Source organism: Lissotriton vulgaris, chromosome 1_1 (assembly GCF_964263255.1).
Source record: "Lissotriton vulgaris chromosome 1_1, aLisVul1.2, whole genome shotgun sequence".
Classification (NCBI taxonomy): Eukaryota; Metazoa; Chordata; class Amphibia; order Caudata; family Salamandridae; genus Lissotriton; species Lissotriton vulgaris.
The window spans coordinates 1,753,318,983-1,753,339,056 of NC_141685.1; the positions used below are offsets into that span (position 1 = coordinate 1,753,318,983).

General features: G+C 44.8%; 1 protein-coding gene across 3 annotated transcripts in view; it reads right to left on the reverse strand.

Annotated features, from left to right (window-relative positions):
- TBK1 (TANK binding kinase 1) overlaps nt 1-20,074 on the reverse strand; it is a 431,625-nt gene that overhangs the window by 113,997 nt on the left and 297,554 nt on the right. For all 3 annotated transcript variants that reach the window (XM_086919050.1, XM_086919051.1, XM_086919052.1), the window contains exons 11-12: nt 17,491-17,582; nt 15,288-15,389 (exon numbers count right to left, since the gene is read on the reverse strand). In XM_086919050.1, the coding sequence (XP_086775176.1) occupies nt 15,288-15,389; nt 17,491-17,582 (194 nt within the window). The remainder of the gene's footprint in view (nt 1-15,287; nt 15,390-17,490; nt 17,583-20,074) is intronic.

Genomic DNA, 20,074 nt, shown 5'->3' on the forward strand with positions numbered 1-20,074 from the left:
GATGGTGGATAGGCTAGTAAGGGATTGTTCGCACTGTATTAGTAGTGATAAAATGCTTCATTGGCTTCAGCTCCTCTCAAGCCTGTGAGTTGGCCCAATTTTCCTTGGCAGAAGGTGGCATTTGACATATCTGGCCCTTTCAAACAGTTGCCTTACAATGCTCGTTATGCTTTAGTTCTAGTGGATTACCACTCGAAGTGGCCTGAAGTGAAATTTGTTAGCACTGCTTCTTCTCAGTCTGTTATTCTTTTCCTAAAGGAAGTTTTTGCGAGGGAAGGTTTTCCAGAGACCTGTGTTACGGACAATGGTACTCAACTTATTTCTGCTGATGTTGAAAGGTTTCTTAGCGGTTGTGGTATTAAACATTATACTACGTCCTTGTATGAACCCAGGGAAAATGGCCAAGTCAAGCGTTTTAATCGTGTTCTTAAGGATTGTATTAGTGGTGTGCATGCTTCTGATGATGGGTGGTTGGATGTGGTGAGGAAGAGGTTATGGACATATCGCATTACACCTCACTCTGTTACTGGTGTCAGTCCCTTCAAGCTTAAGGGAAGAGAGCCATCATCTGATATTTGTCCCTGGTGGATTAGAAAACTTGACAAAGGAAATAATTCTGTTGTGGATCTTGCGTGTGTGGCCAAACGTGTTGAAGGCAAACAACTGAAAATGAAAACTTTGTTTGATTCCAAGATGTAGACCAAGGTTAATGATTTTGTGGTGGGGGAATGGGTGCGAATTAAAAAACCTGGCTTTCTTGTTAAAGGTTTTTCTAAGTTTTTCCCTCCCATCAAAGTGGTCAAAGTTTTTAAAAGTAGTGTGGTCACGCAGGATGGTAGAGTGTGGAATGTTCGTAGAGTGGCAAGATGTAGTGATTTTGGCAATGTACATAATTCTCCTATTTCTGTTTCTGGAAATAGCCAATGTGGACCTAATATTGATTTCACAAAATGTCCTCAGAATTTGGTTCAAGATGGTTTATCTGTTGCTTCTAGAGTTAAAGATTGCAATAGACAAAGGAAAGTTCCTAGCAGATTTTTGGATTAATGTTCTTTTGTTTAGGGATAAGATGTGTTACATTATGTTATCTCTTTCCTTAATGTTTTCTATGTCTATTATTTTAGTATGGATCTGATGCCTGGAATGTATGATGCGTGCCTGCATCTTACATCCAGGGTTCCAGATTCCATACTTGACTGTTATGCTTCAGACCTTCTTTGATAACTGATGTGCTGTGCTTCAACTTTATATCTTCATAATAAATCTATGGATTTTCTTCAATAAATTGTCTTTTCTGCATTTAATACTCCGGTGTGCCATTCTTAATAGAATTAATTACAGTGTATGCCGGAACTTGTGGTTGGCGCTCAAAGTTAATTAATTCCTCCAGTGGATATGTGCACTTTTAAACCTTTACCAGGACCCAGCGGTATTTTGCCAGAATCAGGATGTACAGGAACCAGGTGCACTGAAGCGGAGTCGGAGCACAATGTCAGTTGGAGTTGAGACTGATTCAGCTTCGGATGGGACATTGGAGGAGCACGGGATTCCCCTTTGGCGCCAGCAACATCAGTGCCAGCATCAATGACAGTGGGACCCGCAGAGGTCTTGGAGGCGGAATGGAAGTTGGCACTGTAGTAGGTGCGAAATCTGAGACTGGGTGTAGGGGCGGAAAAGGCAAAGAGGACGAATCAGTCCGTGGTAACCTGACTGGAGGCTCCTGCGGATCCTGTGGGCATGAAGGCACAAAAAGGGAGCTGGAAGAGTGACAAAAATACACAGCAAGGAATCTTTAACGGCCTCGACTTGCTGCAGCCTCACCAATAGCACAGGGAACTCGGGTGCATTTTCTTCAATCACAGAATCTGCTCAATTGGGAATTGAGATTCTGTTACAGGCATCTGTTTCCAACCGTGGCATCATCATGTGAACCCTGTAATTTTATGCATAAACATCAGTTCCTTGCACAATGGATTCAATTTGAAAAAATCACCCTAAACTGACAAAAGAGGGAGCAGAGCTCCTTACGCACATTTGAAAGCTTAACTGTAAAGTAAGAGAAGTTAGTGCTCAGAGGTAATATTTATATGCTGTGGTGACCCATCACTTCCAGGGCAGAACTATGTCAACAAGGTGCCATATGGCACCACCTAGTGATATGTGCAAGCACTAATATGAAAACGTCTTGATCCAGTCTGGCGCCTGAGGAATATTCTGAAGGTGAGGAAGCTGCAGTTGGAAGTAATAATTAGAATGCAAATTCAAAAGTGGATCACTTCTACTGCTTTCAGAGATTCACACAGTAGTTTATGCAGCAATCCACCTCGGGTTTGAGATAAAAAACAATTTATCAGGGAACACTGCATATGATGTTTGTGGTCTCATCAGGCAAAATATTCAACATTAGGTTTTCTCAACAAGTAACTCCCTCCCTCAGTAATTTTACATGTCCTAGATTTCCTTCCAGGCCCATAATACTGTTGAACGTCCTCCCTAGGTAGCACAACCGCAGAGCAACTATAATATCAGATCTGGCCGTATCAATCTGAAAAGCAATGCCAACCATTCATTGAACAGATATCTTCCTTAAAAAAAAATCTGAACAATTTCATTCATATTGTCAAAGTTTTAAAATGAATAAACCATACACAAAGGACATGAGAACAGGAGAATAAGTCAGCAGGCAGATTTACACATTCCTCTTCGTGGAAAATCAAGTCCCATGTTCTTTTGTGCATGTTTCCCACTTTCTCCCCTTTACTTATCTCCAATCAAGTTGTAAGATCAGGAGTACATGATTGTTTATTGTTGCTTATCAAAAGAGAGAGGCAAAATTCTTCAAGGTGGTGGGTCTATCAAGTACAGACCCCACACACATCATATTCTGTGTTTAATTTTAATCTAAAAAGGAAAAAATATGACAGGGCCAAAAAATGTCTCATTTGGAGGTCTCACCCACTCCGAGCAAAGGCAACCTTTCCAGCACTGGCACTGGAAAAACCTCTGGAGCTCTCATTACCACTCCAGCAAGTTGTGGGGCTTGAGGGGGGGGCGAGACAAGAGAACGATTGTCACACTCAGTCTACTGTTTAGCATGTTGGAAACGGCGGCATCTAGATTCATACACCACACGGAGTGACAGGGCAGGGTTCCGAGTAGGAATTAGACTACGGATTCCATCTCCAGATCCGTTTGCCAGTAAAAGGAGGTGGCTGACGCAATGACCATTTCCACACTGCGGCTACTGTCCTGGAATGTCAATGGTTTGGGAGACACACTGAAACCCAGGATAGTATTCCAAAGCATCAAGCACCACTCTTCAGATGTGGTCATGTTACAGGAAATACATCTAGTAGGCAACACCAGTAAAGCTCTGGAGCCGTAGGGCTATAAATTAGTGTTTCACCTCAGAGTCCAGAGGCGTTAGGATACTCCTGAGGAAACCTTTCCCAGTGGGGTAGACTTGGACGGACACACAGGGCAGTTACGCTGCTCTATCAGCCACATGGGAGGAAAAGACTGGGACGGCATATGTTCCGCCAGTGTAACACAACATACCCTTCCCAACCTTGAGCAAATTGCTGCTAAGCTTGCTGGAAGGAGAGCTTTTGATAGAATGGGAATTTAACATGGCACTGGTCTGTCTCTTCAACTCCTACAGTGCCCACCATGTAGCCACTCTCAACTATCCGATTTCCTGTCTGCCTTAGGGCCAACCAATGTACGGTGTGCTCACAATTCGAACACAGCATTACACATTTCTTTCGGGAACACAGAGCAGCCTTTCTGCAGATAGATTTCATCCTTACCCTGGCCGACGAGTCTTCAATTTTCGAGAGGTGTGACACATGGCGAGAGGAATCTCCAATCAATTCCGGATTATGGGTGAGTTACAGCATAGGTACACCGCGTCCCCAAAGGACCATCTCACTGAACCTCTGGTACTTAAAAATCCCAAACATTAGGAGGGGGTTGTGACAGGCAGTAGAAAATTATTATAAATGGAACAAATTATCAGTAGAGTCCCCGCAAATTCTATGGGAAGCCTTCAAATCAGTGATTAAGGACAAGCGTTCTCCCTCTCGATTGGGCACAAAAGGGATAAGAGGGCAGCAAATGAGGCACTGGAAAGTGAGAAATTGGACATACAGGCTGACCTAGCGAATGGAGAAAATGAAAACACTAGACACATTCTGGACCTTAGGAGACAGTAGTACAGGGATTTGGTGATAGAGGCCGTGAAGGCTAGATATTTGGTGACGCGACACAAAGTTTACGAAGTGGGGAAGTTATTGGCATGGCTCGATAAGCACAAACCCACTCTCTCCTCTATTCTCCCGCAGCTACGATCTCAGCAGAAGTCTCTAGAAAGTTGCTGGCAGGCTTGCCCTTCTCCACCCTCTCACCCGAGGACCTAGCGCTAATGGAGAGTGATCTCACTGACGAGAAGGTGGCACAAGCAATCCACAGCATTCAGTTGGGTAAGGCAATGGGACCAAATGACCTCCGAATAGAGCGTTATAAGCTAATGTCCTCCAGCGTAGCCCCCTGCCTTCACAAAATGTCTTTGGAAAGCCGGCAGAAGGTGTGCTTCCTGTGGACCAACGCCTGGCCTCCATAGTGGTTATTCATAAAGAGGGCAAGCCAGCAGAAATGTGCTCCTCCTATTCTACCATTTCGCTGCTCAATGAAGAGGATCCTAGCCAAGTTGCTGCCATCCCGACTCATTCTAATCATCCTCAAATTGGTTCATTCGGACCAATCTGGCTCTATGCCGGGGCAGAATACACCAATTAATCTGCACCGACTCCAAGGAGTGCTCAGTCAGGTAGATGATATTCGTGAGGACACAGTGGTCTTATCCCGATGCCATTATGGCATTTGACACAGTCCAATGGCCATACCTACTTGCTGTACTAGAATACATGGGTTTTGGCCCTAAGTGTTTTGCATGTTTTCTACATCTCTATGTGGGACCCTTGGTACAAGTGGTACTGAATGGGCGAGATTACTGAATGTTCCCCCCCTGGCACAGAGCCAGGCAGGGATCGCCATTAATCTTTGCTCTAATTCTTGAGCCTCTGGCAACCTGAGTTTGGGTAATCCAGCTGATCCGGGGAATGCGTTGGACTGAAGACTGGGAGGACAGAATATCCCAATGTAGTAAAGACATGCTACTTTATGTCGCAACACCACATTCCTCCAATAACAGAATATTGCATATATTCACAAATTTTGGCAAGTACTCTGGCAACAAAATTAACTCGTTGAAATGCACGATATACATTCTGCGCAGCCCGACACCATTCCTGCCACCAGAGTGTGCGGCAGAGGTGGTGAAGGATGGTTTTCAATATCTTGGGATATATGTCACCACAAACCCAGATCTCTTCCATACCCACATTCTCCAAGCAACAGTGATCCGACTGCAAGGAGACGTTTGCCATTTGAGATCACTGCCGCTCTCCTTGCACAGACAGGCAGCCTTGTTTGAAATGATGGCGCTTCCGCGGTTTCTCAACGCTCTAAAAAATACACCGTTCCCGGGCTCATGGTGTAATTTTAAGGCCATAGAAGGCGAGGTTAGAACTTTACTATGGGATGGGAAGCCTGCACGAAAATCCACATTGAAACGGATGTGAGGGTCGTATAACAGGGAGTATAGCATTACCCGATATCCAAAAATATTTTTGGGATGCACAACTGGCAGTGGTCAATCAATGGGTGCATCGGCCTCAAGACAAGCCCACATATCGAATGGAAAGGTAGGTTTTACGCACAGGAGGCTGTGTGTGTGCACTGTAAACCAAACCTAAGCACCTCCACCTTACGGGACCAACGGGCCACACGGTTCAACTCAGGCATTCGGTAAATAGAATGCTGAGTTAGCATGACAAGGTGACCCAAGCCACACCACTATGGGATGCAGAGATCCTGGATAACTTGCGCTGTTGCCGAGGCTTTGACAGATGGGATCTTATAGGAAGCTCTAGGGTGGGAGACCTGTGGACTAAGGGGGAGGATGTCCCATTTGCCAACTTACAGCACGAATATGACCTGGCAACAACAGAGACATTCCGATACTTGCAAATAAGACATGGTGGTAATCACACAGGGGAACGATCTCCTAGAATCATCCCCATTAAAGGACAGGCTTTTAATGGAACATATGGACCATAGGGCAATCTCCCTAACTTACCAAACACTAACCAAGAACTCCCCGGACCCCCTCCTATGCCTCCAAGAACAATGGAACAAAATTGATGGTGGAGGTTTGGCCCTACTTGCATCAGGAGCCTTGAAAAAGTCGCGAATGGCGACGAAACACGTGTCGGCTGTGGCTGTACCAATGTTGTAAACAACTTAACAACTGTGGTGAAGATCGCTTACTGGACAAAGTGTTTATGTGTTTTTTGTATTAAATATTTTTACTGACTGTGGAAAGTCAGCTGTATACTTATTTGTGCTGTGCTCTGTCTATGTTTCATATTGTATGGAATATGCTACTTACCAGTATGCATCTGTTCTTGGCATAGAGGGCTGCAGAGTGGTACATTATGAATAGATCGCCATCTGGTGTTGGGCTCGGATGATTGCACTTTGTTTTTCTCTTGGAGAGTCTTTTGTATCTTGGTGACTCCTCCCTTGGTTGGTAGTGCGCATGGGCATCGGCTCCATCCTTAGATTGTTTTGCCATATTAGGGTTAGATGGAGTAGTATAGTAGAATACAGATAAGAGTGCCCATGTAAGTGTATCTAAATAAGATAATGTTGGAACAGACACAGGTTTCCGGGGAGGCTGGGAGGGCATGTACCACTCTGCAGCCCTCTATGCCAAGAACAGATGCATACTGGTAAGTAGCATATTCCGTTCGAGGCATATGGGCTGCAGATGGTACATTATGAATAGACTATACAGCAGTTCTCTCCCTAGCGGTGGTCGCCTGTGTCTGTTGCAACTGTCTGAAACAATGTTTTTAATACTGCTTGTCCCACTCTAGCTTGTTGTGTTGTGTGCACATCTACACAATAGTGTTTTGTGAAGGTGTGCGGTGTAACCCAGGTAGCCGCTTTGCATATGTCATCTAGTGGAATGTTTCCCAGAAATGCCATAGATGCTCCTAGTTTACGTGTAGAGTGAGCTCTAGGAGGAACAGTTAATGTTCTCTTTGCCTTTAAGTAGCATATTTGAATGCATTTTACAATCCATCTGGCAATGCCCGCTTTGGAGATGGGATTGCCTTTATGTGTAGGAGAAAACGCAACAAATAGCTGTTTTGTCTTTCTGAAAGTTTGTGTTCTTTCTATATAGTACAATATGGCCCTTCTAACGTCCAGTGTATGTAGGGCTCTTTCAGCTACTGTTTGTGGTTTTGGAAAGAAAACCAGTAATTCCACTGACTGATTGATGTGGAATGCTGAAATAACCTTCGGTAAGAATTTTGGGTTTGTTCTAAGAACCACTTTATTTTGGTGTAGCTGCATAAATGGTTCTTGAATCGTAAAAGCCTGCAGTTCACTTACTCTTCTAAGTGACGTGATAGCTATGAGGAAGGCCACCTTCCATGTGAGGAATTGTATTTCACACCTATGCATAGGTTCAAAGGGTGGCCCCATTAGTCTGGTAAGCACTATGTTGAGATTCCAGACTGGGGAAGGTGGTCTTCTTGGTGGAATGACTCTTTTGAGTCCTTCCATGAAAGCTTTAATTGCTGGTACCTTAAACAGTGACAGATGTTGCCTGTTTTGTAGATACGCCGCTATAGCTGCGAGATGAACTCTGATAGAGGTATATGCTAGGTTACATTGCTGTAAGTGTAATAAATAGCAAATGATTTGTTTAGTGGATGCGTCCAGAGGGTTGATGTTCTTACTGTTACAGTGTATAGCAAACCTCTTCCATTTTGCTGCATAGCATGCTCTGGTGGTAGGACGTCTTGCTTGCTTAATGATTTCCATGCATTCTGGTGGTAAATCTAAATACCCAAACTCTATGACCTCAGGAGCCAGATCGCTAGGTTCAGTTGTTTGGGATCTGGGTGCATTATTTCTCCATGGTTCTGTGTAAGATGCATGGGTAATAACCTTAGCTTTTGATGTGGTACTTGTGAGAGTTGTAGCAGCGTGGTGAACCACGGCTGTCTTGCCCACGTGGGTGCCACTAGTATCATTGTCATTGAGTGTTGCTGTAGTTTCCGAACCAGTAATGGAATTAGTGGTAGAGGAGGGAACGCGTAAGCAAATTTGTTGGACCAATTTATCCACAGTGCATTGCCCTGGGACCTTTGGTGTGGGTACCTGGATGCGAATTCTTTGCATTTTGCGTTCTGATGATTGGCAAACAGATCTATCTCTGGTTGCCCCCATTTTTGGAAGAATGGCTGTAGTATTTGGTCGTGCAGCTCCCATTCGTGTACTTGTTCTGACTGTCTGCTTAGGATGTCTGCTATTTGATTTTGAACTCCTGGTAGGTGTTCCGCTAACAGGTAAATCTTTTGAGGAATGGCCCATCTCCATATGTCCTGTGGTAGTCTGGACAGTTGGAGAGAGTGTGTCCCCCCCTGTTTTTGAATATAATACATTGCAGTCATGTTGTCTGTTCTGATCAGGACTGCTTTTCCTGATATTTGCATTTGGAAAGCTTTTAGTGCTAGAAATATTGCTAATAGTTCTAGGTAGTTGATGTGCAGTTTCTTTTGCTGCACACTCCACTTCCCCTGTACTGTGTATCTGTCCATATGCGCTCCCCATCCGGAGAGCGATGCGTCCGCTGTTATTATCACGTGTGGAATTGGCTCTAGGAACGACCGTCCCTTGGAAATGTTTTCTGTGTTCCACCACTTCAGAGAGCGATACGTCCGGTCGTTTACCAACACCAGATCTGTAATCTGACCTTGAGCCTGATTCCACTGTGTCGCTAGACACTCTTGTAGTGGGCGCATTTGCAGTCTGGCATGTGGTATTAGCAGTATGCAGGAGGACATCATGCCTAATAGTTGCATAAACACTCGTGCTGGTAGTAAGTGTTGTGGTTGAAATCTTTGTATTAACCCGACCATTGTCTGTACTCTGATTGGGTTGGGGTATGCTATTGCCTTCTCTGTGTCTACTGTAGCCCCAAGGTATTGCTGAATCTGGTTTGGTTGCAGGTGTGATTTTTTGTAGTTCACCGTGAACCCTAGGTGGTGCAGCAATTGGATTGTCTTCTGTGTGTTGTGAAGACATTCTTCCTTTGACTTGGCCTTTATTAGCCAATCGTCCAAGTATGGGAAGACATGTATTTGTTGTCTTCTTAGGTGTGCTGCCACCACAGCTAGACATTTTGTGAAAACTCTTGGTGCTGTTGTGACACCGAACGGAAGGACTTTGAACTGATAGTGTTGTCCTTCTAACACAAACCTTAGGTATTTTCTGTGGGCTTTGTGAATTGGGATATGAAAGTAAGCGTCTTTTAGATCCAGTGTAGAAAGAAAGTCCCCTTTCTTCAGTAAAGGGAGTACTTGTTGGAGCGTGACCATGTGGAAATGCTCCGAATTTATGTAAGCATTGAGAGGTCTGAGGTCTAATATTGGTCTTAGGGACCCGTCCTTTTTGGGGATCAGGAAGTATAGAGAGTATACTCCTGTTCCTTGTTGATCTTTTGGGACCTTCTCTATTGCATGCTTTTGTAGAAGTGCTAGAACTTCTTCTCTTAACAATGTCAGATGATCTTGACTCATTGGACGCTGTTTGGGGGGGATGTTTGGTGGGGTAGCTGTGAGTTCTAGGCAATAACCATGTTGGATAATTTGTCTCACCCACTTGTCTGACGTGATGTTTTCCCAGACAGGTAGGAACTGTGATAGACGTCCCCAGACCGGTGTTATGTGGTCTGGGGGGAGTTCTATGAAGTCACTGTTTTGGTGTTGAGGCGTTGCGGTTGTTATTATTTCTGCGGCCTCTACCCTTATTGTTGTTACCTCTGTAACTGCCTCTTGAATTACCTCTGGGTGATGTTGGTGTGAAAGATGTGGATTGCTGATTCGTTCCTGTGTTCTTTGAGCCCCCTCTATAGGTAGATCTACGAAAGGAACCTCTGTGTGTTGGCTGTTGCAATGCTCCCATTGACTTAGCCGTTTCCGTATCTTTCTTCATTTTTTCTAATGTCTCGTCTGTGCTTGAACCAAACAATGTTTTCTGATCAAATGGTTTGTTCAATAGGGCTGTTTGTACTTCTTGTTTGAATCCTGAGATTCTAAGCCATGCATGCCTTCTTAGCATGACACTGGTGTTAATAGACCTTGCTGCAGTGTCTGCTGCGTCTAATGCACACTTAACCACATGCGCGCTGCTTTGATTTTCCTTCTATGCTGACTTTTTAAAAAACCCATTGTTCATGACGAGCTGGGCTCGTCATCAGTGTTTGAGGAGGCTACACCATGACGAGCCCAGCTCGTCATCAGCCTCGAAGGGGTTAATGGAAGTATTGGTTATTATTTTACCTTCCTGTATTAATTGATCTGCCTTTTTCTGGTGTTCTTTTGGGAGATGTATGAGAAGTTTTTCTAACTCATTGTAATGTGCCCTGTCGTAACGTGCGAGTAGTGCTTGTGTATTGGCTATACGCCAGCTATTCGCTGCCTGTGATGCTACTCTTTTGCCTGATGCATCTATTAACTTCGACTCTTTATCTGGTGGAGGAGCCTCTCCTGTAGATAATGAGTTTGCTCTTTTACGAGCGTTTGAGACCACCAGCGAGTCTAGAGGTACATGCCCTCTAATAAATATTGGGTCCTTTGGAGCCGCTTTGTATTTTTTATCAATTCTCGGGTTTAACACCCTGGCTCTCACTGGGTTTTCGAATATTTCCTCTGTGTGACTAAGAAGACCCTTTAACATAGGAAGAGTACCTGATGTTCTCTGTGCATTAGGTAGAGTCTCTAACAAGAAATCCTCTATTTGAGGTTCTGTGTGCATATCTAGTTTGTGATATTTTGCTGCCCTATTAATGAGCTGCACAAACCCTGTGTTATCATCAGGTGGTGAAGGCTTTGAGGGATATAGCTCTGGATCGTTGTCCTCATCTGACCCTACATCATAATTTTCCCATGGGTCCTCCTCATCTGGGATAGTTTCGTCATCCCCCTGAGGTTCTCCCTCCCCTAGATCACTGTCTACATCTGACTGAGGTGTAGCTGGTCTTGGTGTGGAAGGTGTAGGAATATTTGGCCTATTGTGAGGAATAGGAGAAGAGGGTGTGACTCTAGGACGAGGAGAAGCAGGAGGAGTTATATTCGTCCCCATTGTTCTCTTTTTTGAAGGAAGAGGTTTATCTTCTGACTGTTCACTCTTTCTCTTCTTTGTGACCACTTTCCCAGTTTGTGGATCAATAAACAAGATCTTTTGTTTGGGATCTGTCTGTTGCTCCTGAATCGGTACCGAAGGTCCTGGTTCCGAGAGGTGCTTTTGTTTTCGATCGTCAGATCTTGTTGTTTTCGACACCGAATGCCTGCTCGATTCCGACTTTCTTGGTATCGAGTGTCTCTTGGGCGATAAGTCATATTTATGTTTCGACATGGAATGTTTCGATACCGAGCCCTCCTTTGCATGTAGCCTCGGTGCCGAAGTCGATGTCGCCCTTTTCTCGGATCCGACATGGTGGGAGTCCGAGTGTTTTGGTTTCAGTTTCGGTTTCGTTGCCGGGCCCGAGGGCGGGGCGTCGGAAACTTTTTTCAGCGGTTTGACCGGGCCCGAGGGCGGGGTCGTTACCGCACGGGGTCGGATTTTCGGTAAGGAGACGTCGTCACTCACGGTTTGTTGATCGATGAGTTCTTCGGTCTCCGACTGGTCCCCTTCCGACCCCGACTGTTCTTCTTCTTCCTCGATTTGCTCGTCTCCGAACAACTCCGGGATCGCTTCCGCCTGCATTCTGGAAACCTCGTGTCTTCGAGCTCGACGATTTCTAATCGTTAGCTTGGAGGAGAATGCTGCACAGGCTTCGCAGTCCCTGGATTCGTGTTCAGGCGATAGACAGAGGTTGCACACCTCGTGTAGGTCCTTGTGTGGGAACTTAGCACCACACGTTGGACATTTTTTGAATGGAGTCCTTTCCATGGACTCCGGGCTTGACTGCGTCGAGAAAGGCCTCCTGTTCTTCGACGTAGATCCAAGTTTTTCTCTTCGATTTTTTATTTGCAACGCGTCGGAATGGAAATGAACGCGTTCGATAACAATACCGTCGAATTGGAAAGGGAATACGCGCCGATAAATCACTTTCTTCTGAAGTTGATCTGGAGCGTCTCGATCCTCATCCGAACCCGATGGCGGAAAAAAACAATCTAAGGATGGAGCCGATGCCCATGCGCACTACCAACCAAGGGAGGAGTCACCAAGATACAAAAGACTCTCCAAGAGAAAAACAAAGTGCAATCATCCGAGCCCAACACCAGATGGCGATCTATTCATAATGTACCATCTGCAGCCCATATGCCTCGAACATATATATATGGAGGATTCTGTGTATATTGTGTAGTACTGTGGGTGGCACGGTACAAAGACATAGAGCACGCTTTGAAAGAGACAGTTATTACTTGCCTCATATGCAAACATAACGGAGGTGCTGGCTACCGTAGTTGACCACTGCCATCATCTGTCTGTTAAGGCAGTAGAACCTGTTGGTGCCCACGTCCGCTCTGGTGTATTTGCTGCCGCATACATTCTTGTATTACCAATAAAAATATATATTTTTTTTAAATGGTAGGGTGTAATATATAAGCTGAACTGTAAGAAGAGAAGATAGCGAGCCAGTTCTCACAGGGAGATCAGGCTGATGCTCTCCTGATAAAAGTTTAACTAATTTCTTATTCCAGCTATTATTCATTGGCTCTTACATCCTTTAACAGATAAAACAAAAAAAGTAGAATTGATTAGGCAATATGTAATAAACAGTCAAAGAGGCGTTCTAGAAATTAAACTCTGTTCGTCCAAATTGATAACACCAAAAGACACAAAGATGAGAAATACAGTCAAAAGAATACCTTTCCTAAAACAGAATCATTCATGATTATTTGTGAAGGTGGAAAGCTAGACTGAATGTATTGTAAAATATTCAGAAATGTTCTTCATGTTCTGCATGTATAAAATGTTAATACTGCATTTAGCCACCCCTCAATTAGTGGACTTTAGACCATTAAGCAGTAGCTACAATACATCATTCTGAACATAATGTTTAATTAAACTAAATGAGCTTAATGACTGTTGTTGCTGTGTCTTACAGGTAGGGAGGGTCACTGCAATTTGGTTAGCGAAGTAAAGAGGTGCCGTGTGGTGTACTGCCATCATGCATGTGGTTAGCTGGGTTGCTAGTATTGCAAAGCTCTACTAGGCTCAAAGAAACCATAGGCAGGGCATTTGGTGCTCTCTGTGCTGTGTACATGGCCTTGACGTCCTGGTGTACTCAACCCCCACCCTCAAGCTGTAGTTTGGACTGAGGGCTGGCAACTGACAGAGTGATTCAGACAGTGGCAAAGGCACTGTCTGGTAGAAAATAGTGCCATGTTGCTGCCTAGACTGGTCCCAGTCTTGTGCACTCCACCGAGGTAGGATTCCACTGTGCACCACTTGCCCAGGGACGCCGAGATCACAGCAGCAGGTGACTGATGGTCAGTGGGTCCTGACATTTTCAGCCCACTAGTGCCAAGAGGAGTCCTTAGTCAATCCAGACTTGGAAGCCACTGAGACACAGCAGGACACATGTGGGAATGCAATGATGCTGTCCTGAATAGGCCATTACATTCAGCAATCAGGGCAGCAGCGGCAATGAAAAGGGAAATTCTGCCTATTGGCACACATGCAGGTGTTGGATCACAGTCCGACCAACTCTGTCCCTGCTGAGAAGCAAACACAGGTCCAATGAAAGAATATCACCATTGCCGCAAGGCCCGAAGCAGTGACAGGGTACCCATATAATAAGCCATGTGACGAGATTCATCCTATATCCCTTGATGAAGCTGTGAAATTCCACAATTCTCCCTTGCCCCACTCAGGAATGGCATATTTAATGTAAGTGAAATGGTGATGTCGGATGACATGATCTGTGTCCTGCACATTTGCGCTTTGGTGAGACATGATCAGGACTTCTGCCTTTGAATGAAATTGCAAGAGTCCTGATCCCAAGAAGTAAGTTTTAATACCAACTACTGGCACAAGGTAAGCACTGATTATAATCTCAGCTGCAGTCATGATTTTCGAGGCAAACAATTGAAAGAGAGCCCGGTACTTCTCGAAACAACTGCAAAATGAATAAGTAAGCCCCCAACAAATCAAGAAGTTTGTTTTTCTGGACCAATTGAAGAAGATTGGGATTATTGATTCTGGCTTGGACCTAAAGAGTGAAAGTTATAGTTCTCAGGGTCTAAGAGGTGTGAATAGCAAGACAAGTTCAAGGACTGCTGAGGTAGAACCTTGCATGCTCCTCTGTACTGTCGGAGGTAGGGTGAGAGCTGAGCTAAGCTTATGCGCTCTGCCTGCCATGGACCTGTGCATTAATTTACTGGTCACAGATCTGCACCTTGCAACATAGGGCCTGGTGTGCCCTCACCTAATAATATTGGGTGTAGCAACATTGCACCACTTGTGATTGGGTAAGAAGCATCCACCTCAACATACTTGCTCCACTAATCTTGAAACAAATGCCCGAGATGGGGGACTGACTAATTCAGGGAATCTCTGCTGCCAAAGAGAGAGCCATTCAGAGTGCTAAAAACTACTCTATACATACAATGAATGAATCTGCCCATGCAGCCCAGAAACATCTATTCCTGTAGAAAGGTGATCAGTAGCCACAATTTAAACAAAGTCCTTGGCTATGTATACAGGCAGGAAATAAAACATGGACCACTAGTTCTATAGGCTTTGGTGACATCCATACAACAGTGCTATCAGCCTCTTGCTTTGTGATTTTTCTGGAACCAAGCAGTCTAAACCCAAATTATAAGGAACTGATCAAGCCACTATTCACAAACTTTAAACTATTTTAGGGCATCCTTAGCAGTGATAACTTTAAATGTCTTTACACCCTGCCGTTTGGTTGGCAAACTATGTAAACCTTGCCCCATATAAAGGGATGTATGCAGAGGTATTGTGGAGTAACTGAAAGAAATGTGATTTTGAGAAAAATGGTCACAATGAGGAATAAAATCGTAAATATCGGAAAAACAACATGGTAAATACGCGTGTTGGAACTAAAAAGGCACAACGATCACTTGTACAGAAAATAGGGATATTTTCTGCAAACTAAGGTTACTTACAGTTTTGCAGCTTTGTCTATGCTTCGGTTACAAAAGTCCAAGTTAAGAGTCATTTCAGTTTTTTTGTGCACCGTTTCATTGTAATCTTCCTTGATTATTTCACTTGAAAAAGGAAGATGAAAATATTATCCTAAAAATCACCTCTTTATAAAAAAAAACTAATTGTTCAGTGTACATTGAACCTCAATCACGATACTAAAACCTAGATTGTCAATATCGAGTGAATGGTGAAATCAGCTTAAAGAATGCTATTGGGAATTAAAGAAAGCTGCAATTATTAAAACTATGTAAAACAAATGCACACAGTAAACGGACTATCAAGCATGCACTGCTACTTAAAAGAAATTTGAATTGGTAAGGGGAACAAAACAAATCCCACATAGTTATTTAAGTAGCTAAGAGGGAGAGATAATGTAATGATTTCAAAGTGCAAACTACGGATAGGTTGTTTATGAAAAGGGCTTCAAAGATCACTGTGCACATGGGAACATTTCAAGCAAATCAATATAAAACATTCTAAAAGTATTTCATACAGACTTTGATAGAGGTTTATACTAAAATGGCTAAGTACCCGATGACTACTGTAAGGAAGGCTGGATTCCATAACAAAAATAAAAGCAGAAACTGAGACCTACAAGCTAGAATGTCTAAAAGCTTAATTTCCAAAGTTTTTTCCTAATCTAGATTCTGTATGTGAACCTCAACAGAAACTACAGTTTTTTGTGTTTTAAAATTTTATTAGGCATGCACATAATCATATTGCTCTTTTCATCTGGTTTTATTTCTATTTACCCAAAAATGTATTTTTAAACTAAACTGCTGCTCATCGATCTCCTTCTCCACTGCATTGGAAAATCACACACTGGAGTCAACTAGTTATCCTCCTTTCTTTCCTTCAATATTTTACCTGAAAGGTTTCTCTATCACAGTGACCTGCAGCTTTGCTGTCCGCATTCATGGGAATTGGTGTTAGAAATCTCTTTACACAGTGGTGGTCGTCACTGTGTAGTTATGGTTCAGCCGCACTTTCCATCGAAAAGTCATTTTTATACTTGCCTATACATTTTGACCTCCATTTTCAGATTTGTAGGAAACTTGAAAACTCAGCTAAGTTTTGGCATGCAAAATTTCGTGATCATCAGTCCAGAAGAAAAAAAAACCTGTGTTTTTGATTGGCGGCATATCTGTTTAGATGTTTTTGAGATCTCTGCATTTAAAAAAGGTGCAAAGTAGGATTTACCGAGTTAACACTTTTATATATTTCTGCCATTTATACTTGCGAGTCAGTCCTGTCAATCATATTTTGAATTTACTTAATGAGATGGACAGGATTAGAGAGCTAAAATGTTTTTTCTAACCATCTTGAAACTCTAAGTCGCACTGACTCAAGAGGTTTGTGCTCTGGAGAAGAAGAAAATCAACAGCCAGGGAGGCCACCCACAAAGGTGACCGGGCCCATGTCAGTGGTGAGTGCAATCTAGATGTATGAAAAATAGAAGGCACCCTGAGACAAAAGCACTGTTTTGGCACACATCTCTGAGCCTACTCACAAGCTTGATAGCGGCTATTTCAAGTACTGGATTTTACCACCATTTTGTCTCAGACTCTTGAGTTGAAGTCGATTTGTCTTGCAATCAAATTGCGCTGGGCAAGGTCAGGGGCAGCAGGTGTAAGGAAATCAGGGTGGGTTGGGTAGAGGTTCTGGGTGCAGGCTCTCACCCAACTCCTGCTGCTCATGGTCACAGGCCATGAGCAACAGGGTATGAACATTAAAAAAATCATAGGAAAACCTGTGAAAATCACTGAAAAAAACACCTTCAAAAGCAGAGTTGTGGCACTGGCAGAAAACATAAACCCACTGAAAATCACCAGTGATGGTTAGAAGCGCACACAACATAACTCATGGAGTTCTCAATGCTCATAATTGTTTTTAAACGTGTTTTTCCAGTAATAAGTTTCTATGGATTGACCATTTACCATGACATGCATACATAGACACCAGAACAAAGACCCGATATTTAAATATAAAAATGAACCACCAATCCCATCAAATGTAATTGTAGAAACAAAGACTCAGTGTAGTGTAGAAGAACATAAGAGAATAAAAGAGACCGAAAACAAATTCCTTATGGGAGATACTCAACATGACCCAGTAAAGTTAGTAGTCAGATATACAGGAAAATGTCATCTATTTGTTACTCACGTTAACCATCGTATTCCCTTTCGTATTAACTCCTGATACAGCAGTAAAGAAGCAGCAATCCGGCACGCGTAGCATACTACACCTGTTACAGCCTGATGTAAAACAAACAGTCAGTATAAATAATGCAATCTCTTCCTATGTTGCAGTTCAAATCTTAAATCATTCAATATACTGTTATTCGGTTTTTGAACTTTAATGAGACATATAAAAGAGAGAGGGAGAAAGCCGGAGACAGGGAGGGACACTGGTTGCGTAGGTGTTCAAACTGGAAGCATAGTGCCTGCCTCTTCGGCCAACCATGGCTGCTGATCATTCACGCCTTCAGCACACTAGTGAGATGCTAACTCCAGGCACAATCGTGTTTGTGGTGTGAAGCTTTTATACAACTATTAATTAAGTGCATACATTTACAAACGCACAAGTTACTACTTGTGTAACGATATATCTGTAAGAGACATTAGTTGGTGATAGATTCCTTACCTTAGAATATCCCCAGGCGTCAGACTGGATCCGGAAACTTTTGCGTAGCAATACCCCTGCGCGCCGGTAGGCGTCGTCTGCGGCTCCGCGTCCGTCGTCGGCGTCGTGAGCGCCGGGATGACGTCGTCGGAGTACTTAGACGGCGCCCATGCGCGCTGACGTCAGTTCTGACACACAGCCTTTCCGCGCCAGATACGCAGAGCCATGATAGAACTAACACTGGTGCCATGAAACTAGGGCCCTGAAAGGGGATGACCTTAACCCTAGATATCGGTTCGCAGAACGGGGAGGATGGGTGGGTCGGTAAGGAATCTATCACTAACTAATGTCTCTTACAGATATATCGTTACACAAGTAGTAACTTGTGCATCTGAAAGAGACACGTTAGTGATAGATTCCTTACCTTAGAATAGATACCCCAGCAATACCAACCCCGGTGGTGGGTCTGCGAACCAATATCACACCAGAAAGTCCTGGAGGACGGAACGGCCAAAGAAGCCATCCCTCCGGACTTGACTGTCCAGGCAGTAGTGTCTTGCGAACGTGTGCAGCGAGGCCCACGTGGCTGCCTGGCAAATGTCCTGCAGGGGGACACCTCGGCCCAGAGCAGTTGTCGTTGCCGTGGCCCGAGCCCGCAATCCAGCCGGGGGCTCCTTCCTCGCCATGGAGTAACATGCTTGGATGCACAAGATGATCCACCTAGAGATGGTCCTCTTGTGCACCGCCTTACCCTTCTTCGCGCCCACGTAACCAACGAAGAGTTGGTCATCCACCCGGAATTGGCGTGTGCGATCTAGGTAGTAGGAGAGCGCACGTTTTGGATCCAGGCGGTGGAGCCTCTCTTCCTCTTTCGAGGGATGCGGAGGCGGAAAGAAAGTGGGCAAGGTAATGGACTGCCCGATGTGGAAGGCTGTGACAACCTTGGGCAGAAAGGAAGGTCGTGTACGTAACACCACCTTGTCAGGATGAACAGACAGGAAAGGTGGAGAAGAAGAAAGAGCCTGGAGCTCACTCACTCTCCTGGCAGAGGTGATGGCAACCAGGAAGGCAGTCTTCAGAGTAAGGAGACGAAGAGGACAGTTATGAAGTGGCTCAAAGGGAGCACACATCAGATAAGTGAGAACAAGATTCAAGTCCCACTGGGGCATCACGAAGGGAACAGGAGGGAACATGTGCGTGATGCCCTTCAGAAATCTACTTACAATAGGGGACTTGAATAAAGAAGGTTGATCTGGTAGCCTCAAGAAGGCCGATAGAGCAGAAAGGTACCCTTTAAGAGTGCCCAGGGCAGAGCCCTGCTGGGCAAGGGAAAGAAGAAAGAGCAGCACTTCCGAAAGGGGTGCAGAGAGAGGATCCACAGCCTTTGCTGTGCACCATGCCACAAATCTGTTCCACCGGCAGGCGTATACCGACTTTGTGGAGGGACGCCTGGCTGCCAGAATGATATCACAGACTTCAGGAGGCAAGTCAAATGGCCTCACCTGCCGCCGCTCAATCTCCAAGCTTGTAGGTGGAGACTGGACAGGTTCGGGTGCAGGACCGTCCCCTGCTGCTGCGACAGAAGGTCCTCCCGAAGAGGCAGACGAATCGGGGGATCGACTGACATGCTGAGTGGCTCGGGATACCAGTATCTTCGTGCCCAGTCCTGAGCCACAAGGATAACCTGGGCCCGGTTGCGCCTGATCTTCTTCAGCACTCTGGGCAGAAGTGGTATAGGCGGAAAGGCGTACAACAGACCGCAGCTCCACTCGCGACGAAAAGCGTCTCCGAGCGAGTGCCGCCTTGGAAATTCCAACGCGCAGAACTGATGACATTGCGCGTTCTCTTCTGTGGCGAATAGATCTAACCAAGGCTCTCCCCACTGCTGAAAGAGACCTTGCGCCACGTCCGAGTTCAGACGCCATTCGTGATCCATCATGCACCGACGGCTGAGATCGTCCGCCCTGGCATTCAGAGAGCCTGCCAGGTGTTGAACCACCAGGGTCACGCCCTGATGTTCCAGCCATTGCCATAGGCGCAGAGCCTCCTGGCAAAGGGTCCACGACCCCACCCCGCCCTGTTTGTTGCAGTACCACATGGCAGTGGTGTTGTCGGTGAACACTTG